Source organism: Rhopalosiphum padi, chromosome 2 (genome assembly GCF_020882245.1).
Source record: "Rhopalosiphum padi isolate XX-2018 chromosome 2, ASM2088224v1, whole genome shotgun sequence".
Classification (NCBI taxonomy): Eukaryota; Metazoa; Arthropoda; class Insecta; order Hemiptera; family Aphididae; genus Rhopalosiphum; species Rhopalosiphum padi.
In genome coordinates, this window is record NC_083598.1 from 41,444,285 (window position 1) to 41,471,465 (window position 27,181).

Below are 27,181 nucleotides of genomic sequence, written 5' to 3' on the forward strand. Positions count from 1 at the left end.
TAATAGAAATATTATTTGTAATTTTGTAAACATATTTAAAACAGTTGTGACACAAGAAGAATTAAGTGAGAAAAAAATAAATGTAGATTAAAAGCTGTTGGCGCATAGGTGGTTAAATGGCAGTAAATTGTTAGGTACGCTACTAGTAAGTAGATCCCTTACTGGCTTTCCAAATAGGTTTCCTGACCTTTCATATCACCCGGTAAAAGGTTTTAAGTCCATTCTTTAATGAGGTTGATCATAGTAACATTCCTTCGACCTCACGTAATTATGAATCTAGTATCTACTATGTTCCATTTCGTTATTAGGTAATTGGACTTTCCTTGACATTGACCATTAAAAGTGGTTTAGTCTCGACCATTTTTTCTTAGGAATATAAAACCCTGGAAACATTAAATCTGAATCCTCGACTAGTTTGTTATTACAGTGGAACTTCGTTTAACCGTCACTCGTCACTCCGATTAAGAGGAATAAGAGGATGTCAGCGCGGCCTTTGTTTTCTCTCACAGACCCACGTACAACATAGATAAAACGCTTTCACAAAAATTGCAAAAAATCGTATTATGTGCAGAAATGCAGAAAAGTAATATTATGCTGACCGGCACGCCAATATTTAGGTGCTCGGCGTCTTCATAGTTACTGGGACCGCGGTCATCTTGCCGTGTACCATAATGGTGCTCGCTCGTCAGCGGCTGTTTCATCCAGACCCAAAAGAGTAATTCAACTCCCTATACTTACCTCCCATTGCCTTTTTTTGCAACAAACTACAAAGTACAAAGTCATTAATTATTACGTTATTTACAACGGTTATTTTATTTGTATAGCAACTAGACTCGACGATTTAATACCTGCTACCTATATTAACGCTGCACAACCTCGAGGAACATTTCCATACAATATGACGTATCATATTGTGCAAGACCGGATGTAAGAAAGAGAACACCTAGCTTTGCAGAAATAATAATAAAATACGCGAATACGCCCGTTTTCATTGAAATGCTCAACTGAAATTAAAAAATTAACTTAAAATAATAATCAGTACTTTTTTTATAGTCGAAAAAAAAACAAAAAAATTAATAGGAAAAATGAAAAGTCTTTAATTTAATTTTAGACAAAATTAATTTGGTTTTTTTGATGCAACTCGAAAAGTCGAAAACGACTAACAGTAAATGCCTGACCTGGCTGACCTTTTAATTCCAATGTTCACCAAATATTTTTATTTATTTATTATTTTCTATTTACAATCAATTTTCAATTATTTTTAGTTTTTTTTCTATGAATGACGATATAAAATTACTCGTATCAAAATACTTAAAAATTTTAGTTAAATACAAAGCTTATTATAAATTTCCTATATGTCAAATAAAATTATCCTGGAATTTAATACAAGATCAAATAAGTTGTTCTTATAACTGTATAAAAATATTAAATATACATAATATGCACAATTTTTTTTATTGCATATGTAGTTATAATTTTGACAGCATTTGCCAAATCACAAAAAATCACAAACTATTTTGTAGTTAGAAATTAATAAAAACTTCATTTTATATTTAAGTTTTGAAAATTAAAAAATCGAATTTTAGAATCCTCATAAGTAGCTAATACTGAAACAAAAAAAATTTAAAAATATTTAGACAATTATATATTTTAAACGTTTCAAGTTTAAATTTAGACGAAAACGAAATTATACTTATTTAAACGATTAATAGCTTATGAGTATTGAGTAATACAAGATATTTATAATACTGTCACTGTGGACCATAAAAGTGGCGTATATAGGTATAGGGGGTTTGGGGTTCAAACCCCCCTTGAAATGTATGGTTGGTACAAGCATTGATTTTGTTTGTATAGTTAATTGGAATTTAAGAATGGACATTTTTTTTATTGTATACAATGTATAAAATATAATTGTTTATGTATGTTTATTTTCAACAATTTTTCACGATGTGTCGATGTAATGAAGAAAAGAAGATCTCTATTCTCTATAGTCTATTCAACTAAAAGATTATTATTTTTTAGGTTTAGTCAGTTAATTTCCTTATCTATGGTGTATGGTGTATAGTGTAGACAGTACTCTATATAGTCGATCATTGTGATTTTCATCTAGTGATCATACTAAAAGTGATATAAGCTGTTTTTTTAAATTTTTATTACTATTTTTATATCCGGTAAAACGCTATTTGCTTATCGTTGTCAATTGATAATAATTTAATGATATCAATGTATTCATAATTTATATTTCATGTTTTAATTAAGGTGTATTTAATATTTATTAATATTTAATAATACTAACAGGTAAACTTTGGTTTTGTTGATGTACCTACATTACGGCGATTACCTATGGGTAATTAATAATTATATTCGCTATTTATTTTATGATTGATAATTGATAATACTTATTAAAATCAATTTCTAATGTTGATAATAATGTTATGTAGATTTGTAATAAAAATTCAAAATAATCACTCGGATAGTTGGATGATGTAATAATTTGATATTGATACTTATTCGAATACCGAATGTTGTGTACGTTGACAGGTTTTGGAGAACATCATAATGAAATAATGATTTTCCATTGATATATTTTGCAACTATTCACATTTTGACTTTCAATTATGGCTTCAAAGCTTACTCCAAAAGTCAAAAAAGAAGCGAAGAAACTGAAATTGAAAAAAAACGAGTAATTAATGATTCTACGTTGTTTTAGATTATACATTTTTAAAATATCACATTGACTGCATTTTAAATATGACTATGTCTTGTGTAGAAAAAATGATACAATCATCCATGAAAAAGATTGGTTTATGCGTTTTGACGCACCTTTGAAAATTATTTTGACTGCAAGGTTTTTTGCTGCGTTTCTTGTTCACATTTCAGACTGTGACGAAACATTTAACTACTGGGAACCGGTAAATCCAATAGAATTATTTCTGTAATTATAATGTTGTTATTTTTGATTCAATTATCAAATAAATCAATTTACCAATTTTCAATTTTCTGTTTTAGACTCATTATTTTGTTTTCAACAGTGGTTTTCAAACCTGGGAATATGCGCCTCCTTATGCACTTCGATCATATTTATACATACTTATCCATGCAGTACCCGTATACCTTTACAAAGCCTTGTTTAACACTAGAAAAATCATGTTGTTTTACCTAATACGTTGTGTACTTGCTTTATTGAGTTCTCTTTGTGAACTATACTTTTACAAGTATATTTTATTTAATATTAAACATAATTGAATGCTGTGGCATGTTCAGATTTTTAAAATAGGGTGGGATTGATAAACATTTTTTTATTTTATATATTTAATGTACGTATATTATATACTTTTATATGTCAATATTATTATATCTTGACTTTGTTTATATTCGACTAAGAAAATAAAAGCAATGGTAGAGGTAACATAACATAATCCCATCCTCACTCTGAGCATGCTCCTGATTGAATGTTGTTTATTTGATAGTGATATTTATTAATTTTTTTAGAGCTATATCAAAAAAAATATCATCCACTGTTAGCAATTATTATTTATTCATAACAGTTTTTAGTCCTGGAATGTTCATAGCCTCTACTGCATATTTGCCTTCAAGCTTTTCTATGTGAGATTAAAATTTAAATAGTTTTGAAATACAAAAATTGATTAAAAATTCACTTTTTCTAGGTACATGACTTTCTTAATTATTGGCGCTTGGTTAAACAAAAATTATGAATTTGCAATTTTTACAACTGCACTGTCAACATTTTTAAGTTGGCCATTTTCATGTTTGATCGGGTTAGTAAGATATATTTAATTTATGTTATTATCAATTAATTTTTAGATTGTCCTTCAGTTTATTAAGTAATAACTAGGGTCCGGTTTTAAATGCACTTAAAACCATACTAATATGCTCTAAAAAAATAGCCAAAAATGCCCTTAAAAAATGCATTTTACCACAAAAATGACCTTAAAATACTGTATATTTTTTTTATTCAATTTGTAATTTATAAATAACCTATAATTATTATTTATTATTTTATTAAAAAAAAAACTGAAAATTTGAAATGATGACTTGATGCTGACTCGCACATATTTTGGCCGTTTTGGGGAAATATTATTCATTCTAAATATACCAAAATATGTATATATTAAAGTGTATGTAAAATTAAAATTCTATAAGTAAGCCTATTGTACTTACTAAATTTTGAGCATTACATTGAACAATAATATATTATTTAATATGTTCAAACACCAAAGATCTTCTATTATTCGAAAGAATATTTTTGTACATTGAAAAGCTCCATTCGATGTCCACGGATGTAATAAGAGCAAATTTCATGTGACAAATATCGTTTGTAGTTAATTCTTCTGATATTTTTGTACGATTTATTTTTAGATAATATTTTGAATAGGCTAAATTTTATCGTATATTGAACAAACATGCATTAAAAACCAATAAAATGACCTAAAAATGAAAAAACGACGAAATATGCAAAAAAATGCAAAATAAAATTTGTAGCTTTGAAACCCTCGTTACATGAAACAAATTATGTACTTAGAAAGCATTGTGTAAGATCAACCAAAAAAAATATGCACTTTGCATTGAAATCCGGGCCCTAGTAATAACTAATAATTTAGTAGTAGTTTGGTACAAATTGTATTATATCTTAAAAATGATAAAAAAAATAACGTGTTTAAATTATACATAATATTTGATGCTCCAAAACAGATAAAAAATTTTATGGGATAAATAATATATTTTAAATTTTATGTTTAATTTTAGATTACCACTTGCATGTGATATCATTTTCAGAAACAAAAAGTATATGTTATTCATTAAGTGGTGTTTTATATCATTAGGGTCAATTTTAGTAAGTGCGAATAAATATTTGAAGTTTTAATGATATAAAGCATTGATAAGTTTATTGTTTTATAGGTTTATCAAGTTGCTACTGATTCATATTTTTATGGCAAGTTTGTAATAGCTCCTTTTAATATTGTTTTTTATAATCTATTCACGAGTCATGGTCCTGATTTATATGGTACTGAACATTGGAGTTTTTATATACTTAATGGTATTCTTAATTTCAATGTTGTATTTATACTATCGCTGATGGCTCCTATTGCTATTGTATTGAGAAAGGTATGTTCATTAATTTTTAAAATAAAATCACCTTTTATCTTAAGATAACATTTAAGTATTTACTTAATGTTTATCTATAGGTAGTTGTTGATAATATCTATTTTTTCAAATTATAAATGTTGAGTTATTTTGTTGTTTATACATTGAATTAAACTTATAATGATTATTTATTTTATACTGTGTCAATTGATTTTGATTTTATTTCACAAATTAATTTAAACTTATAAAACCAAAACTTTTAAATTTTAAATGTGTAAGAAATTATAAATATTGAATTTGAATAACTTGTTTCCAATAGAATCAAATAAGTAAAATAGTTTAAAAAAATAATATTTGTAATGGCAATAAATAATAACATTGTGAATTGAATTGTTATTATTTTTCTGATGGATAAAAAAAGTTTTTGTTTAATTTATGGTCATTGATAAATAATCATTATAAATAACATTTTAATTTTATATAAATAAAATTGATTAAATTGTTTTTTAGATTCTTACAAAACTTGGGATCAGATTCTCTAAACAAAGCAATATTAATAATAATTCAATATGGATATTATATTTATCACCATTATATTTATGGATTTTTGTATTTATTTTACAACCACATAAGGTAAAGTATATTTTTATTAACTCTATGAATACATATATTTTTTGTTATTATAATAGATAAATTATAGTCTATTGTATGTGTACAATAAGTAGACATGATATAATTTGATATGAAAATTAATTTACAAAATGATAATGGTTTGAGGTTATAATATATAAAAGGTATGGACATTTTTGTAGTTGTTAAATGCAGTCGTGTTGATCATTTCAATGTTAAAGTCACTGTGATATGAATTGTTAGAAATGTACTAAGCAGTGGCGTGGCGTGGGTATTAAAAGAATGTAAGCAGTGATATTTTTTTTTAAAAAGTGATTAAATACTATGACTAATAATAAATTATGTATAAACATATTTCATCCTTTTAACACTTTTAATATTTTTAAAAATATACTAGTTAATTGTACAATATATGAATTAAATTATAAATTATAAACATTATTACTAATTATTATAAACATGTATCACTTTTAAAATTTCATTTAAAACATAAATTTATTCGTTTTGGTTTTTTTGAGTAGTCTTTAATTACTTCATCATAAAAACTATTTTCTTTTTGAATTTTGGTTAGTAATTGTTTTTCAATAGATAAAATTGACAATGCTGATAGTCTATTTTGTGATTGAAAGTTTCTTAAATATGTATGTATCCTTTTCAAAGTCGAAAATGAACGTTCAGCACCTGCACTTGTTGCTGGAATTGTTAAAATTAAAGATGATAATTTTGTAACTTGAGGTAGACTTTCAGATAGTTCAGTTGATTTAAGATATAACCAAAGTTTGTTAATATTTCTTTTATGAAATTCGGTTGACGAATACACAATAGTTAATTCACTTTTTAGTATAGAAAAATCAAAATATTCACCATACGAATTTTTCAGTGAGTCCATAGAACTTGTTGGAAACTGATTAATAAACTGCTCAAATTTTGAAAAATCCAATAATGAAAAAAATTGTAATTTAGACATTTTGGAAAATCTCTCATTAATTTTTGTTAACAATACATCAATGATTTCAAAAAATAGTCTTCGGTAATTGGTTTTTTTGTCTTCAGAAACTTCAGTTATTCTTAGTCTTTTTGATCTTAATGGAATTTCGATATTTAAATACTGTTCAGATTTGGACCAAATTGGATCAAAATTATTTCTCATATTTTGTAAGTGATTAATAAAATCTAAAATTTTTGTATCACAATAAATGACATCAAATATTTTTGTTTGCAATATATTAAACAGAATAGTTGCTTGAGGTAAAATATTACCAAATATTAAAAGGAAAAAATTAAAATCAAAATCTTGAATCGTTTGAAAAAATCCTCTAGCACACGATAATGTTTCACTGTCCCACTTTTCTCCATTTTCTATAATTGTGTTCATGAGGTTTAATACTTCTTGTCTATACTCGGACATCATTTCAACGAGTCTACTGTTATAATTCCACCTAGTTGGGGCGACAGATGGAAATCTTTTTTTTACTTCTTGTTCAAGTGCATAAATTCTTTTTGTAGATTTTGAAAAAAAAGATGAAAGTCCAGAAAGTGTGAGGAAAAATATTTTACATTCTTTTATGTGATCAACGGACTGTATTAATATTAAATTAAGTTTGTGAGCATAACAATGTACAAACATTGCATTTTTGCATTTCGATCGTACAATCGCTTGCAGACCATTATGTTGCCCAGACATAACTGCGGCCCCATCATATGTTTGTGCTATTAATTTATTTTCACAGTTATATTCTTGTAAAATATCAAAGGTATGTCCGGCTAAGCATTTGGCAGATCGATCTTGACTGACGTCTACAAATCCCAAAAATCTTTCCTGTACCCCTTCATATGTCATATATCGAAAAATGATTGATAATTGAGATTTCGAAACGACGTCGGTGGTTTCATCCATAATTATAGAAACAAAATCAACATTTTTTATTCCTAATGCAATTTTTTTCATTAGAACATTAGAAATTGATTGTATAAGATCGTTTTGTATATCTCCAGAAAGTCCAGAAAAAACAGTGGCGGTCGAAAGGTGTCCGCTTAATTTGAGATCAAGTGTCCCCATCAAATTAATTAATTCTACGTAATTACCCCGATTTGTGGAAGTTATTTGTTCATCGTGTCCACAAAACGGAAGCTCTTGTTTGGCCAAATAACACGTTGCATCAATTAATCGGCTAACAACATAACGATTATTTTTTATTGTTTCGTTATGTTGTTCGATACTTTTTTTATAAGCTTCACTAAGGCATGTTTCGATTCTAACATTACCAAATTTTTTTAAAGTGATTAAACATTCAATATGTAAACGATTTGTTTCATGGCGATGTTTCAAATTATGATAATTATTTAAATCATCAAAACCAAATTTTGACCAAACGTTTGACTCACGTGAAAATAAAATACAAGGCCAACAGTAAAGTTTTTGAGATTTTTCACAACCAGATAACCATTTATTTGAATCATAATAGAATGAATTAAAATATCGAAAAGTTTTTTTATTTTTTGATTTTAAATTTTGAAGTTTTGGAGTAGGTCTTCCTTTATTTATAATATTTTGTTTTTCAGAAAATGAGTTAGTTCCAAAAGATTTTTGTAATAATTGTTCAATAATACATTTACAATAATTATTATCGTTTAAATTTAAATTTGAGGTACTTGCCAATGAATCCATGTTATAAATTCGATAAAATAAAGAATGTATATTACTTCAAAAGTCTATTTGGCGAATGATAGTGTACTGTGTAAATAAGAAAAAACGGCTACAGACTACAGTCTACAACGCGTCGGATTACGTGCTGGTCGCTACTTGTTTCTCGCGTAACTGCGTAAGCAATATCAAATGTGCTTACAAACGCTAGTTAAATACGTGACCCCTTCTATGACTATGACGTTATAGGCTATTCGTAAACAACAGTTCCGCGTAAGCAATTTCAGAATGTGTTACACTACAAATCGTATTATGATATGCCGTTAACATAATGGATTAAAAATAGACCGTCAATCGATAATTTTCCCTAAATATAGTACACAGTACACGACACAAACAAAACAATAACAATAACCACTATTTACTACCAATAACTTTAAATATTTTATAAATAAAAATAAAATTTTAAAATTTAATCATTTATTATGTACCTACCTATAATATAATAATATAATATTATATTATATTCTTAATATTAGTCGTGATCTAATTTATTATTCCTTTGATTTAAAGTGTAAGCAGTGCTTACAGTGCTTACATGCACGCAGTGGCGTAGAAAGACTCGTTAGCGCCCCTGGCAAACCTAGGAAAATGCGCCTTTTTAGCGATTAAAAAATTGACGAAAATACGGAATGATATTTTTTAACATTTATTTTTTATATATGTAATTAGATAATACAACATTATTTAATTAACAGTTATTATTACAGTGTAAATTTAAAACTTTAAAAATTTTCTTTTCTTGCTTTAAGGCTAGAGAATTCATCGATGATTTCGTCATATGAAATTTGTCTAGCAAATTCATGTTCTATGGATAAAATTGCTATGCTTGTTAGTCTCTCTTGTCCAATAGTCGATCTTAAGTAATTTTTTATTAGTTTAAGCTTACTAAAACTTCTTTCACAGCTAGCAGTTGTTACTGGAATAGTGAGAAATATTCTTAACGCTATTTCTATGTTAGGATAAATATCTTGTAAGTTTTGTTTATGAATAAATTTTAATAAATCAATCGGTGCAGCCATTTTGAAATTGGTCATCAATGCAGAAGCCTGGTGTTTAAAACATTCCATTTCAGAGCAAAGCTCGAATCCATTGAGGTCCTTGTCGTATTTGATTGCTAAATCGTTAGTCCATTTTTTAATTTCATCAAAATCCATTGATGATAGCTTACTTCCACATAAAAATTCATCAAAAATCATACACATTTCAAAATGTATAGCCGTATAGGTAATAAAGAAATGTCGTTTTGAAAGTAGAATAAAAATAAGTAACAATTTTAAAGCACAAATTTGCGCCCCTTCATAATTTGCGCCCCTGGCGTAGGCACAGTTCGCCATACCCTTGCTACGCCACTGCATGCACGCTACGCCCCTGGTACTAAGGGATGGAGGTTAATGAATGTAGGATAATGGATTGAAACGCATGAATGATTCTAGTTTGTGATGGTTTGGCACAACCTTATATCTATTAACTATAAACTCAAAAAGGCCTCAAAATTGATTTGGAAATAGTTTTCTATGAATATTTAGATGTTATACTTAATAATTTGTGTAGTATGTCATACCAAATAAAATAAATATATTTTAAAATGTATCAATCATAATTTACTAATGAATAATAGTATTGTTTTTTTTTTTTTTTAGGAAGAAAGATTTCTATTCCCTGTTTATCCATTAGTACAATTGGCATCTTCTATATTATTAGAATATATTAAAGATATGAATTTGCATTCAAGTGTTATTAACCGTTTTAGTTTTCTAAAGCTGTACAACAAGTTGATTGATAATGTTTATATACCTTTTCTCTTAGTATTTTTATTAATGGGACTGTCACGAAGCATTCTTTTAGTTAAAGGTTTGTCTTTTTTTTAAACATCATGAAAAAAAAATATAATACATAAACAGTGTTGTAGCTAGGGAGATTCGAGGGGAAGCAGCCCTCTAAAAAATTTCTGGAAAATGTAATAATGCTTTTTTTGTGTAAGATGTTACCATGTATTAATGATTTAATTTATATGTAAGTTGCTGCAAAAGTTTAAAAAGTTGTATATTCACGTTATTAGCATACCAAACTTATAAGCGATCCTAGTTAGGCCTACCCTATAAACTATATAACAAATTATCATCCTTCCCCCTCAAACTAAAATCCTGGCTAAAACCACTGTATTGAAACCTTATTAGTATGTATAATTTGGATAATTTTTTTTTTTTTGTATTTTATGTTTAGCATATCATGCACCTATTGACACGTACACACAATTGAGTAATGATTATCTTACATTGCCTGAATCAGATGTAATAAATGTTTGTGTTGGCAAAGAATGGCATAGATATCCTTCATCATTTTTTTTACCAAATGATAGGTGACTATATATTTTTTTAATTATTATTAATTTAATATTTTGTGAAAACAGTCTGTTATAATATTTAAAACATTTTATTACAGATGGAAAATGCATTTTATTAGATCAGAATTTCGAGGACTTTTACCTGGTCGTTTTAGTCAGGAGTCTTTGTACAAAGTTGTTGAAAATTACAATGATCAAAATAAAGAAGAGTTAGATAAATATGTAAGTGTATTCACTATTTATTTTGCTGAAATATATTACATTCTTACCTATATAGTTTATGATGTACAAATTAATAAAGTAAACTTTATTGTTCTTTTACTGATGTTACTTTAATTTCAGAGCGATATTAGACTATGTCATTTCTTAATAGATCTGAACAACAATCAAAGTTCAGAATTGGAACCTAATTATTCTGAAAATAATTTGCAATGGACTATTTGGAAATCTATACCATTTCTAGATAGTAAAAAGTAAGAATTTGCAATTATATTCTTAAATAGTAATTTTGTTGAACAAATCAAAAACTTATGTAATGTAATACTTGCTAATATTTTTTAATCAATATTTTTTAAATATTATTTTATTATTATATTACAGAACACCAACTTTGTATAGAACATTTTACTTTCCATTTTTCTGGGAAGAAAATGTTAAGTTTTCATCTTATAATCTCCTTATGCGAAATGATTTTAATAAAATGAATACTAAGACACACGCAGAAAATGGTTCACCAATAAACTATGGTTTTTAGACAAGTAAAAAATATTCAAATAAATACAATTTTTATTGTAATATGATATAAATAAAATTGTTTTTGTTATATATTTAGGTGTCAATGATGTTATCGCACAATAAAATTGTTAAATTATTTGTTTGAAGTCTTAGCATTCAAGGTTTCATGTGATACATACAATGTTTATAACTCCGTATACCAACATAGTTATTGATAAGTACACTGCCAAACAGCATATTATAGGTTACAGTTTTTAGTTTCATGTATGTTAAGTTACTGAATCTTAGTAATTTTGATTTTGATTTTTTTTTTTTTTTAATACATATATAAAAATTACTATTATCAGAATAAATCGGTGTAGTCCTAAACTATGATAAACAAATTTTATTATTTTATCTTTAAGGAAATTTCTCATTCAAATTTGTTGTTTTTGTCTTATAAGTGCATAACATAACAAATTTGAGCTCTGCAGTTCTCATTTAGCTTTGTTAAGTTTTATTATTATATTGAATGTTACTATAAAACTTAAATTAAAAGCTAAATGAGAACTTCTGAGCATAAATTTATTATGTTACGTACTTGTAAGACAAATAAAACACACGGGTGAGACATCGTTTTTAGTGCTAGTTTCTATAAGCAGGAAACTATAGTCAACCATTTACCAAATATATGTTTTCAAATCAAAAAACACATTATCAAACTCCTTTTTATATCTTTATATAGCTTATAATGTATATATGTTTTTCAAATTTATGGTAATATAAAGATATATTAAGGTTAATTAAATTTATTGTTTATACATTTCCTCCTTCATAAATGTTGGTGTCCAATCAGACAACTATACTATTAAATTTTATTGACTATAATCTGAAAAAAATTCTTTTCACATTTTTTTAGCTGTATTGTCTTAGTATAGTTTAAAATTGTAATAATATTTGGGCATGAAAACTAATTTTTATTTTATACTTAAAGATAAAAAATGAAAAAATTACATTTTGAATAATTGTGAAAAATGATCTCATAATAAACCATGTTTTTAAAACTTATTTAAGTATTTAGCAATCATAATATTGTATTCATCTCAAAATTGTAAAATATATAAACTATACTGAAATATTAAATATGCATTTAGTATTAAGTTAGGTTTAGCTTATGCTTTTGTATATTCAGTTTAAACTAAATAAATTTTAATTTGGTCAACATTTGATTATTCTTAAGTTCTTTAGATCTTATAAGCTACAACTGAATTTTTTTGTAATTTGGTGACATTTAACTTGAGATTACTCATTAAAATTATATATTAAAATTGACACAGACATGTGAATTTAAGTATTATTATACATGGTTTAACTAACCTACTTAGTACTTTGTAATATCTTTATTTCTATATTTTATTATTCTATTATTGAAATAAAAAAAGAAATAATTGTTTTTTAATTATTTTATACCATTTTCCTTATATAAAAACATATATTATATTATATTATAATGCAATCCATTTTCTTAAATTTTGCAAAAATTGTATTATTTCTCAGAATGAATTATAATAAAATAAATTATGTGGTAATTTGAAATTTAACTTTTTTTTTATTTATTAGTTACAAACAAAAAAAGTTAAAAAAAAATGACCCATCTAACTAGTTCATGTATAACTTTTAAATTTAAAATCCAACAAATTTTATTTAATTGCACTCCAATTTATTTTTATCAAATAAGTTATGAAAACATATATAAATACTGTAGTTTTCAATTTTAATAGCATAGGGGGGAAAAGAAAGCCATTCAGCAAGAAAGGGATAAAAAAGTGTCTAAAATTACTCTCTTTAGAATAAAAACATATTTTTAAGCTGATTTTCTTGTTTCTTATAATGTGATATTTAAAAAATTGCCTTCATTAACTTTGTTATTTCTTTGCACTTACACTATCATATACATATCAGCATTTGAGTCTACTTACTAATAAATATTATTACAAAAAAAAAAATCCACTATTATTCATTAGCATTAAAATGTGAAAAACTCTGAACATTTTGAATTTGAATTATTTGAACTTCATTTTTCAAATAAGAAATATCATTTTTTTATTCCTGATAACTAGGACTATGAATTTAATGTACTTCAAAACTATAAAAAATATGGATACTAAATCTAAAAAAAATAATATGTAATTATCATTTTAAAAAACTGCTCAAAAAATCAAATATTCAAAAATATAGTACCTATCGTTTTTTTTAAGAAATCTATATTTGTACATTCATATTTTATTTTAGAACTCAGTGGTCCTTAAACCCTAAATTAAAATAGCCCTTTTATATAGAATATTTGGGCGTACAATTGTGTGCTTGTACCAATGTACCCTGAGTCCCCGTGGTCCCGCCTATGAGTAAAATGCGGTTTCGAATAAAGAATTAAGAATCATAGTCATCCGAAGTTTGTTGACAATGTTGACATAGAACTACTGAAACTGAACTTGACATGTGTGTCGTGATTGTCGTGTCTCTTTTATAGTTATAACATGATTTTGTGTGTGAATGTATATTGTATATTGTGCTGTTGACTATAATATGCCCAGTAAGTATTATTATATAGTAGGTCGTAGGTGTGTAGGTACTATTGTACTAACTACTAAGACGTATGTTTATGGTTTTTGCAATGGTGTGTTGGTGTTGCACATCCATTGCAGTACTTACCTGCTACCTACATATATTATGTCTATTAAATAGAAGTTTAGATTTCACGAATTACCTAATAACAGTGAATTCGCATCGGTCAAAGGTTTAAAATTACGTAACTGGTAACTATTAATGTAAGCTACTGACTTGCTTCTTATGAATAATTTAATTTTCTGTAGGTAAACATAAAAAACAGTACCTAGTGGCTAGTTATTAATCTGTAGAAATGTCAAGTCGTTCGTTAACATAAGCTGAAAAATAAATAAACAAAATTATTTCAATGTCTGAGTTTAATAAAGAAAAAAAAATATAATCAAAATAGTTACAATTCATTAATATCATACAATATAATCCATCTAATTGCAACATAAACGTTAATCGCATTATTGCATGTATGGGTTCCAATATTATTAATAAACAATAATTATATTATAATGGTTATTAAGTGTGTCGGAGACAAATCGAAATTCTAAGAACGTAAATACAAATTATTTTGTATCAAATAATAACAATAATAATAATTTTAGTAAGTATGCATATAGTGACTTATGACATGGTACAATAGTATACCTAGTGTATCTAGATTGAATAATTTAACCGCTTCTAATTTTATTTTATTTTTCAATTGTCTAAACAAAATAAACAGTAACTTATATCAATACACGAATAATAGACGACAATATTATTAACTCAAATGTTAAGTAATATAACGCGTGTATCTATGATATTTTTTTTTGTATTCCATTATATTAACGTATACTTTCATATTATTTCAGATAAAGACAATAAAGATTAAATTTATTGTTGACGAAGACAATAAGAATAAAAGTTTCAAGGTATAATATATTGGCTGCGTACGAGTTGATTCCCAGGTACCCGTTTACCTACATCGATATATAGTTGAGTTGATTGGTCATGATATATAAATTTTTTTTAATATTTAGTCAAATATTCAGCCTATTAGCGTAACCCAAGAGATATCACGAGATATTACTTGGCTGACAAGTTTCTCAAAAATATTGTTATTTTTAGATTTTTCATATTTTTAAAATAATTCAATTTTTATTTATTAATTATTTATTGTATTATATTATAATTTATAATTTATTAAAATATTATTAATAAAAAAATTTAGTAGTTAGATAGTAGTATGAATTTGCCGGTCCTGGGACAACCTCCCACCTCCCTATACCTCTTTACACCTCCTTATACCTCCCAAAAACCTCCATACCTCCTAAATACCTCCGTTCATTCCAACACCACTCAGCACCTCCCATCACTTCTGCACCTTCCAATACCACCCTGTACCACCCCATACCTCTATGCACCTCCTACACCCCCTTCACCCCCGATCAACCGGTCACGTAACCAACACATATATTAACCGCGCATGCGCGTGGACATCACGTACAAGTTCCGTGCGCATTGATAATATATTATGTGGACTAATAACTCGAGGGTTGTATGCGTGATGTCTACGCGCATCCGCGGTTAATATATGTGTTGGTTACGTGATCGGATGGTCGGGGGTGTAGGAGGTGCATAGAGATATGGGGTGGTACAGGGCGGTGTTGGAAGGTACAGAAGTGAAGGGAGGTGTTGGGTGGTGTTGGAATAAACCGTGGTGTAGGGAGGTATGGAGGTGTTAGGGAGGTATAGGGAGGTGGGAGGTTGTCCCAGGATCGGCAAATTCATACTACTTTAGGTAAAAATTTAAAACATATTGTTTTTAAAAACTGGTAATGAGATTACCTACCAGTTTACCATGATATCACTTCATTAAAAAAAAATTATTTTTCTCGGTTTTTCTTGGAGTTTTTAGTCTCATTGCTCCTGCAATTAATATATGTTTCCAACTGAACTTCTAACAGTTCATCTATAAATACGAGTACATAAATATTTGGGTTCAACTTGTTCATACCTCTTAATGACCTGGGAATCAACTCACTCACTGCGAATATATTAACGACTAACGAGTACATACTTAGTAGGATCAGGTATTAAATATAACATATAATATACCTAGAAGTAATAGTATTAATATTAATACGAATAGTTTGTCTTAAAACATTAATATCCTTTTAAAAAAAAATATTTTTTTTCATGATATTTAATTTCGCATTACACATTTGATATTTGCATAATGCAAAATAATAATATATTTTAAAATATTATGCAATTATGATAACACGGCGTAATGGATAGGCTATTATGGTACAATACTATCGCTTATTCAGTTTTTGGGTCTATAGTTATATTTTACATTGAAAATGTTTTTGAATTTTGAATTTAAATAATAATTTGTTTTAGCATTTGGCATTTCGGCGAGTAATTAGAAGACAAAGTTCACCGTTTTTCACAAACATTCAAAAATACGCAATATTTTGTTACTTTTATTGATCAAATAATATTGGTTTTTCAACATAATAAGTATATTCATATAACATAATTATTACATTACAACCATTAAGTACTACACAAAATACATTTGAAAAAATATCGCTACCAACAATACTTGTTAATCATTCGTTTGAGCAGTTTTAATTGTTGAAACTTTTACAACTATGTATAAGTGTAAACATGTTAGTGTATTTTGTCATTATATGTGTTATTTTTACAAAAACAATGCGGAAAATTATTAAACATATTACATTTTTTGTATTTATATTTTATTTGTCTTGTCATTTTAGAAAACTTGCAATTCATTGACTTCAAGGTTTATCATGATTTGGAGTAGTAGTTGTATGTCAATTATTAAATTATATTTCCCCGGAAATTGTGCATAAAACCTTTTTAATACATTTCTAACCAACTATTTTCGTAATTTAATTGTGTTAATCGTCGTCAAATGGTTATTATATAATTGTTTCAACACTATGGTATGTACGTTTATCTAGCCTTATAGACTATAGTAGACTATGAATATAAATATTTTGTGTGTTATTTAAACAACATGTATATGCACAAACAATAATATTTAATTCATTTTAATATAAAAGTTTTTTTTTATAAATATAAAACAAAATAATCTATACATGAAGGATATTATGATGGATTTATATTTATTGTAAGATACACTAGTAGTGTGAGTAGGAGATTACAATTATAATTGTAATATAATATATTATTATATTAGTTATACATAATTTACCTAATTATTATTTATTATAGTTTTATAAATTGCGATTCTAGTTGCGTTTTACTTAGTAAAGATAATGTCAGGAATAAAATTGGAATAGTTTTATTTTACTATAGTGTCGTAGATTGTAGATAAATTTGGAATGAACATGTTTGTTATGAAAAGTGTTTGGCAAGGTTAATTGTAGGTGATTAACAGTCATAATTTGTAGATATGTATGTAATATAAATATCTTAGATATATTTTTAAAGCTTGGATGTGCCATGATCAGCAGATGTTAAATGGTTTGACAGGGACCTAAGTGCATATAGTATTATGACTAAACTGGCCACAGAGTTGTACAGGAGTAGTTTAGTTTTGATATTTAATCAAGGCTTTAGAAGAAGATAGTGTTGTCGTAATAGGACATTTTTTTCTCTAGTTTTTTCAGTAGTATATAGTAGATACCTACGTATCACCTATTACTTTATGATGCCTTCGTTCATTAACTGTGTACTACACATCTACTTTTTTCATATGACTGTCCAATTATGTTAATAACTATACGGTATATACATTTAACATAACAACGTATTAACATTATTGTAAACTGTAGATTAATGTATCACCTAATTAATATATTAAGTATATTAATATGTGTTTTAAACATGAAATTTCATTTTTAATTCGAATATTATTAGTTATTACAAACAAGAATACAAGAGCATAATTTTTAACTTTTATAAACATATAATATAATATAAAACAAGCTTCAATAGCTGACTTTACACACAAGGGATAGCTAAAAATAAAGGAGATTATTATGAAACAACTAAACATATTTCAATGATTAAAAACATAACAAAAGTCACTGTTTGTACATGAAGTTGCGATATAATAATCAGCATCATAACTGTGCGGCGGTTTGCGTTCGTAGTATTCGTACGATGTATATACCAAATGTGCAACGAATAAAAATAAATAGTAGTATCCAAGTTAGGTACATTATTTTAAACTATACAATTATGTTATATGTTTTAAGAATCACAATTCTTATATACCCATTATATCATTAAAAAATATTTCGATGGGGCCCCTGAGCTCCACCTATGATTATATGGCACTGGAAGAAGATGAAAAATGTGCAGTTTGGAGTTGATTATTTTTCTTTTGGTTGAGAGGTTATTCCAAGATATTTGATTTCGTTCTATACTGGCATATTTATGTTATTGTATAAAATTTAGGGGCATTTCCCTGGACGGAGCGTATAACTTGAAGTGATTTATTTTTGTTGATTTTTAATCAAAAGTTTCTAGATTTGATTGCGGAAAGGTTGACTAATTCTTACAGAAATCAGGCTGCTATTACTATTATCCTATAGTAACTTCAATTTATTTGGAACCATTTAAACTGTTCTTGTATTAATTAATTAATATGTTAATTAAAAAAAAAATTTTAATTTTAACGGGAGTTTGTCTAAGTAATGGTTTCAAACTCTATTCCTTTCATAGCATATTATTATTATATACAGAGCCGTGCCGTTATAATTTGGCGCCCAGAGCAAAATTAAAAATATTCACCCTCCTCCATTGACTGACATGTCTAACCTAACTTTTTGGCGCCCCTTAAAATTTGTGCCCGGTGCACAGGCCCCCTTGGCTCCCCTACGGCACGGTTTTGATTATATACTAAAATTTATGGCACACTCCAATAAACATTTTATTATTATAAATAATACGTAGGTACTTTTAGGTTAAGGAAAATCAACCATTGACTGACCAAACTACAGTAATTAACAATAAAATATTTGAATAAATTAAAAAACTAACCGCAAAATGTTATATCTCGAATAATTTTACATTTCGATCGGAGCGATAAATGTATTGGTTTGGTTGTTTTCCAATAATATGTTCACTGCTTTATCTAGTATATTTATGACCCAGGGCAAAGTATAAAATTAGCGACCTCTCATAATTCAGCCTCCCTCTATCATGTCACTGTTATTTGGTGATTTGGTGTCCCTGATCAAGATTTCCTAGTTCCGGGGCAAATGCCCTAGTTCGTTCCCCTAGATTCGGCCCTTGATATGTCTATTTTTTTAGCATTAAAACGTCGCAATCTTAAACATCAATAGTGGTTTCTAGTAGAAAATTGGATCTAGTTATAGTAATTTGGGTAATTTTCATTCCCAGACTCCCAGTAGTTTTCAAAACAATCAAAACCAGTTTATGACAAAATCGGTTTTGTTGTAATTCAAAAACGAATAACTGTTTTCTGTTGTCACTTGAATTTTTTACCAAACATTTACAATAACATTCCATAGACATGATATAGTTTTCAAAATATTTTGGCTCAATATTTAGACTAGGTTCTCTGTATTCAACTAAAAGTCATAACCATTTTCAAAATGCATGCACTTAAATAACGCGCACATAAATATATGGCAGATATTAATTTGATAGTCTCCTTAACATAATATTCAAATATTTATAGTTATAGTATATTATTAACCTAACCATGGTATATTATTTTAATTGTATCAGATTTATTTATCATACAAATATTAGGTATCATATTAGTTTACATTATATTTTTTTCGGAAGGAATTTAAGAGGTTCTTTACATCGATGAACGGATAGATTTGATGCCCCCCTCCAAACTGATTCCTAAATAATTAATACAATATTAATATATACATGTATTATGTAGGTATAGATAATTTCTCTTTCTTTTTATATTTATTGATAATATGTATATCGTTGTTACGTGAGTTATTTTAAAATTATTTATTTTGTTTTATAACTTTTACTGATAAAATCATTTATTTAATTTAACTCCTAATTTAATTATGGGGATATTTACCTATAACTTAAAAGTTATAAAACCATTTAATATATAAAATATTAATTTCGTCAATACAAGTCATTAATTTCATATACAATATACATAATATGTGAGTATAATTACGTCATACAGTTACAGCTATACAATATATATAGGTGTGTACCTATACGTATACTGCGCATGTGGTATGTATAATATATTGTAGTGTAGAATTATACTAAAATATTTTAATGAATATAATGTTTATTCGTTACCTACTTTTGGCTACTTTAATTACAAGTCCAAAGATTACTATCATTTAACTGTATTGAAGACGGGAACGCTGCAAACATCACATGAAATTGTCCAGTCACACAAATGTCCGTATGAAAAATTCTACCTGTTGCGATAATCTTTTGACATATTGTTGCTATTCAAAACTCATCGTGTATAATATATAATATTTATATTATAAATATAACCTCAATTGTATACCAATAATACGAATAAAACGAATACATTTATTCTTTGTTCGACAAACAATTGTACAAGGTTTTGTTGCAACGCGAAATTCCGATCCACGTCGAATATACCAATTCAAATTTAAATGACCCTGTATGATCCTATAGGTAGGTACATATAGATATGCGCGTAATCGTAAAATATAACAAAAAACACGCACACACATAAACAGAATATCATCATCATAACCATTACATATCACTAAGATGTAATTATTTGTAGCTTAAATAATAGTATAATATGAATAGCGAATACTGATGGTGCGTTGTTTGTAAATTGTAGGTGTAGACCAGGCCATATTTGAGTGAACATCTATTGTGTGTCCACACTCTTGTTAAACTTAAAAATAGTAGTAGAAAAATCAAACCTCCGCAATAACCATCACCCCGGCCGTACCCAGTTACTTGCCACCTTTGCTGTTGTATCGTTATAACTTGTAGGTATCGAGTGTATTTCGTAATATGACTCCCCCTTTTTTCTAAGGATATATTTTTACACCTAATACGTTAATTATATTACTATAATTAATTTCTATTTTTATTAATAATACGGTAGATTGAACGCAACTAATTTTTTACAATATTATCGCATATACCTATCATATTTTATTATTTATTATTATTGTAATATTATATCGTATTATATAGTTATTAACTTTTATAACTTAATATCTAATTAATAAAACCTAAATAGATTCAGCTTTTTTAGTTTTACTATCATTATTTCAAAAAGCAGATAATTGAAATTGTTTACTATCGACCAGATTTTCTAATAGAAATCATTCTCAAAGTTGTTTATTGAAACATTTTTACTGCTCCAAAAGGCAATGATAGACGTAACTATAAGAAATAAAACTAATTTCATCATTATAACATAAATGCATTCATAACTCCGCTTAGAATTTTAAAACAATAAAAATTTACTTTTTTTTAGTTTTGTCCTACTGGTTTAAGTATATTATGGAGGCAATCCTGTTCTTATTCCGGTTTGAACATTAGCTACATTGGCGTACATACATAACTTTATAATTATTACTATATTAGTAGTATAACAATATAATTTTAATGTCATCAGATCAAAACTAAAAATAGTTAAATATTCAAAATTAAGAAAAAAACAAACATTTTTATGCAAAATCAGTTTTTGACAGAATTGATTTTGTTTTTGTGTTAATATTATATAAATATGAAATTATTACCCAATTTTTAAATTAGTAAATATTTAGTAGACATGATATAATTTTCAAAATATTTTGGCAATTTCTATGGTATCTAAATAGATACTTAAAATCGTTTACCTACCTATTTTAGTTTTTTTTGGTATCATTTATGATAATAATTTTGTTTTTAAGTAAAAAAATTTGACAATTTAATGTAAGTCTATATTCATTTTTCTTACAGCTACTAAGAAATATAAAAATACATATTCATATTTTTTTTTTAAAGCATTTTAAGGTCGAAAATCTAAGGTTGGAATCTCAAAATTATGAATCCAAATTGGTTTTATTACTAGAAAGTAGAACATTAATTTAGCATTAAGCCACATAATTGTTTTGTGAGGGATTGAAGTTCAAATGTTGACAATATTAGATTAGATATTCATATATATAAATATAATAAGTTAATATTAGTTAATAAATAATAAGTAACAATTTATTCTCTAATGGTTCTTGTTTTCAGTGTCTTCTTGTTATATTATTAAAAAAATATTAATTGTATTAACTAGTAACTTTAAACATTCCACTATTACTTAAATACCTAATCAATTTCTCAAAATATTTAGACCATTTTTAAGTGTTAATTTATAATATACCTATCTTTTAGGTTTACATTTATTGTATTATTTTTACATTATTAGTAGGGAATTGAAAATTTTCGCCATTATTACCTATATATTATTATTTACTATACACAATAAATTAAAAAAAATATTTTGATTCATTTAAGCTAATTATAGGTACCACGAACCTATTCACGCCATTCAACGTTATTGATATACGTATAAGTTAATGATAGCTAGTAATATTATAATAATTGACAATTATTGTTACATAATATAATATGCGATTTGATTTTGGCAAAACTTAGTTAAACAGTCTTATTATTTTACTAATAAAAAAATAAATTACTTATAATATATCGAAATATTTTATAAAATATCCTTAGAAATAGGTTGAGAGACGTCTCAGAATTTTTTTCTTTGTAAATAATAATTAATCATTGAATTTAAATTTAACACATTCATTACAGTGAGATTACTAACTAGGCAACAACAAAACGATTTTGCTGGTTTTTTTCTTTAGTTTGTCTTAAAATCATGGTTATATAGATACTATAGACGGTATATTACAGGGGTGGCCAACATGACTATGTACGCGAGCCACATGTATTAATAAAATTATATCAAGAGCCAAATTATCATCACAAATAAAGCGGATCTCGAAATAGAACTCTTGGAGTTATTAGAAGATGAAGGTCTTAAGCAGTTTATAAACAATTGTCCCTCTATATTGGAATTTTGGAAGCATATTTCTATATTAAAATATCCAAATATTAAAAACTGCGCGGTAAAATTGATATCAATTTTTGGAACGACGTATTCATGTGAATCACTTTATTCAACAATGAAAATAATTAAGTCAAAATATCGTTAAAATTTGACTGATGATCATCTTATAGAATTACTAAGAACTGCTTTTACATCAATTCAACCAGATCTTAAGAAGCTTACTAAAAAAGTAGACACGAAAAAAATACCACGCAAACAAAATTAGCTTTATGTTTAATTTTTTAATTTATTATTCATATTAATTAATTTTTTTTTTGTTTGATTTAATCTATATTCTATCCACTATAATACTAAAGCCTTAAATAAATACAATAAAAACATTTTTTTATAAATGTATACAAAAAAAATTAAAATATTTTGGTTTTTGTAAATAAGACCGCGAGCCGCATACGACTGTGACGAGAGCCGCATGCGGCTCGCGAGCCGTGATTTGGCCACCCCTGGTATATTATATAGTAACTATAGCCGTGGGTAAAATGTATGCAATATTTTTACATTATAAAGTGTACAAATGACCATTTATTATAATTTTAAGCTGACAACACTATGGTCTATTTATACATACACGAGTTCCTTGGACGTTAACTCCGTCCTTATACCTCTTCTAGGTCATCCTTAATTCAGACCTGTAGGCAATAGTATTTTTTGTATATTATAATATATTATATGTCATATAACTTTTGAATAGTGGAGATCACACGTCATTACAATTTAAAAATCGCCACTTTTAATTTTTAATTTCATCAAGTTAAGAATTGAATGCCCTTCGTTTTTGAATATCGAGTATTCAATTATATTTTAAAACTCTCAGCATTTTAATAACCAGTCATAAAATAAAACAATAACATTGATGAATAATTATTTCATATCAGTGATTTAAGTGATATATATATAAAATATGTGTATGTGAGTTAATCCACCGATGTACAACGGCCCGAGAATGTTCGCATAGTATATTGACCGTTTTGTTATTACATAAAATAATTACTTTTTTTATTACATTATTCAATTACGGTAAGGTTGAAAAAACATGAATAGCGTCTGAGCAATATATACAGCGGCGGTACTATACCTCTTTGCTCACAGATTTCTTCGACCTTGAGCGAAAAACCTATCTCGCATTCATTTCATTGAATACATTACGTTTAATAAATAATAAATACATTAAATAACTGAGTCGTTTAGTGTGTAAATATAGGTGAAAATAACAAGAGATATAGAACTATGTAAGAAAACATAATGTACATTTTTTTAAGTGGGCATCATACAGCTATTAAATTTTTCTTAACAATTCATACAATAATATCGTGATCATTATCTGCAGTTGTACAACATTGTACACGTCGGGGGTATATTACACAGAGTTAAACGGAGGTAAATAAAAAATTCAAATTGATTTAATCATTTAGCTGAATTCAGTGCGTTGCTATACTTATTAATATTATTATAAATTATTATGTACTTAATCGTGTAGTCCACCAGTCGTCGGGGAGTGTGCAATGATACATTACAATTGATAATAATTTTGCACATTTTTCTTTTTTTTTTTTTACATATAAGTATAGATAAAAGTAACACAAGCAACGGGAAATATCATTATTATATCTCGGGTGTGAGTTTCATCTATTGCGCACAGTTATTAATTAATTGGTATTGCGTTTTTATAATATATATTGACATCGTGTGTATATAATATGTATAATAACGTAATATACATATATATTTTATAGAATATTTTGTTATCGTTGTTTACTTTTCAGTACTTATATATAAATAATAATATGTATATATATATAGCATAAATGAGTTTTTGATTTATCCTGAAAAAAATGAATATTTATCACGTACCTATATTATGATATTGTACAGTACTAAAATAGATAATAGTATGAAAAAATGCCAAGCATTGACAAATTTATTGTTATATTTTGTAATACATAATAATTTTATTCGAACAATAGGTTAACTAGGTACTTTTTTGTTTTCAAATCAAGTATAGACACACATTATATAATTGATTTAACTAGACGATTAATTCAAATATTAACATTTTTTAATTTTTTTTATTGAGTACTAATAACACGATAATCATCATATTATATATATATGAATTTATTATCGGTTAAAATTATTTAGCATTTACACATTTACAATCTATATGGAAAATCAATAATTACTATTATAATGATGCAATTTAATAAACATTTTTCGTTTTCACAGATCACTGATAGGTCATACATCGAATAATAGGTAAGCTGTCAGCTGGCAAATAATAGCGGTCACTGAAGGTCTATACCTACGCTGAAATTGTTTTAAAGTTTTAGAGGATTATAATATAAGTTAGGAACTTACAGCAGTAGATGGAAGTTGTATATACTAATATACCTATTAACAAGTTACTTTTTTAAATTCCTAGCTTAGGTGAGTTCAGATTTACTCAAGTTCATATTATTACTAACTGATTAGCTTCACTAGTTCATTAATTATTAATAACTAATTAGATTTACTTTGTTATTATTTATTACCAACTGATTATGGCTTCCCTATATTAATAATGATTAGTGATTACTAATGCAATATTGAACCTACGACTATTGTTAACTTAAGTAATTTTTGTATCATAGATGACCCGAAGAGATATTTTAAAAGGGAATCAATTTTCTTTAATGCGTTTAAATCGTTACTGTAAATCAATATTAACTATATTTTGTTTTATATCTGTATTTTTAAGTTATTCGTGAAGTATTATGGCTCATTAAGTATCTACAATAATTAATAGTTGTATGAAACATAACATGAAGTAAATAAAAAACAATTTTTTTATTATTCTATATTTACTACAATAAAAACAAGGGACAATATTAATGTATTAAAGCGTTTCAAAATTAAAATATAATTAATATATAATATTAATACAATATAATTAATAAAATATAACGAACTATTAATTAAAATTATAGGACTTTTAAATTGTTATAGCTTGAAACTCATTATATTTTGCTTCAAGAGATCTAAAAAAAAAGATCCATTAAATGTATAACGGAGTCACGGAGTTGAACATGTAAGACGTCGGTACCCAATCAAAGTTTGCAATGCGATTGCGCTCCGGGAGATGCTTACACAACACGTGTAATTAAATTTCAAACAAGTTATATAGACACTTTATTGAAAACAATCAGTTAAAAACACGGATTTCTATTGAGAGTTAAGTTTAAGGACAAAATAAACAGTGACGTCGAATTTCACAATATATAACGACTATAATAATGATATTCAACTATAATATGTTTTTTATTATCACATAGATAGGTATAATGTCCATAAATTAATAATAATAATAATAATATAAGCTTGGCCCTCACACGTGAGTGCGTTTTTGTGTACACATCGTTATCCCATACCGTGTAATATAATTATATTGCCGAAGTGGAAAACTAAATAATTTTTGTATTGTGAACAACAGTCATTTTTACATTTTACCGATTGTTTGTTTTTTCATTACCATTTGTTTCGAATGCATTTAAAAACAATTCAATTGTCAATGTCACAACTCACTCGGCACCATGCCCCGCGTTGTTGTGACGTCTCGGCGGACGTCTTATTTTTTTTAAACGAAATTAGAGCAAATTAACACGGTGACTTCGAAAACACGCCGATGATGAATGATTTCGCGTTATTTATTTATATTTAAATATTAAATAAAGTATATCAATATCGTGGAGTATACTCAATTTTGATTCTAACCGTGAAAAATTTAAGTTTAATGTTATATTGATAAAGTGATATATAAGAGAAATAATAATGTAATGTATAAAATGTGATTATGTTTTATATTTAAATTAATTCATAATGTTCTAAATTTAAGTTTTAATTTTTATTAATACTTTGTTATTATTATATTTAAAGGGCTTTGGCCCGTTAAATTCATTAGTATATAAATAAATATGCGCGCTTA

General features: G+C 26.6%; 2 protein-coding genes across 5 annotated transcripts; one reads left to right on the forward strand and one right to left on the reverse strand.

Annotated features, from left to right (window-relative positions):
- Positions 1-2,127: 2,127 nt before the first annotated feature.
- Positions 2,128-12,725, forward strand: LOC132921663 (alpha-1,2-mannosyltransferase ALG9). 4 transcript variants are annotated; one of them, XM_060984813.1, is made up of 15 exons: positions 2,128-2,347; positions 2,542-2,683; positions 2,771-2,912; positions 3,010-3,215; positions 3,493-3,606; positions 3,669-3,779; positions 4,768-4,855; positions 4,921-5,127; positions 5,617-5,739; positions 10,084-10,294; positions 10,667-10,802; positions 10,886-11,009; positions 11,130-11,260; positions 11,388-11,545; positions 11,620-12,725. In XM_060984813.1, exons 2-14 carry the CDS (start codon positions 2,619-2,621, stop codon positions 11,539-11,541), a joined length of 1,812 nt encoding a protein of 603 aa, XP_060840796.1. In that variant the 5' UTR covers positions 2,128-2,347; positions 2,542-2,618; the 3' UTR covers positions 11,542-11,545; positions 11,620-12,725. The 4 variants fall into 4 exon arrangements, with proteins under 4 accessions (XP_060840796.1, XP_060840798.1, XP_060840795.1 ...); XM_060984815.1 differs by having other exon boundaries at positions 2,128-2,298; XM_060984812.1 differs by having other exon boundaries at positions 2,129-2,347; positions 2,442-2,683.
- LOC132921662 (zinc finger MYM-type protein 1-like) lies at positions 5,829-8,528 on the reverse strand. The gene has a single exon (XM_060984811.1). The coding sequence runs from the start codon at positions 8,402-8,404 to the stop codon at positions 6,215-6,217; it is 2,190 nt and encodes a 729-aa protein (XP_060840794.1). The 5' UTR covers positions 8,405-8,528; the 3' UTR covers positions 5,829-6,214.
- Positions 12,726-27,181: the final 14,456 nt, after the last annotated feature.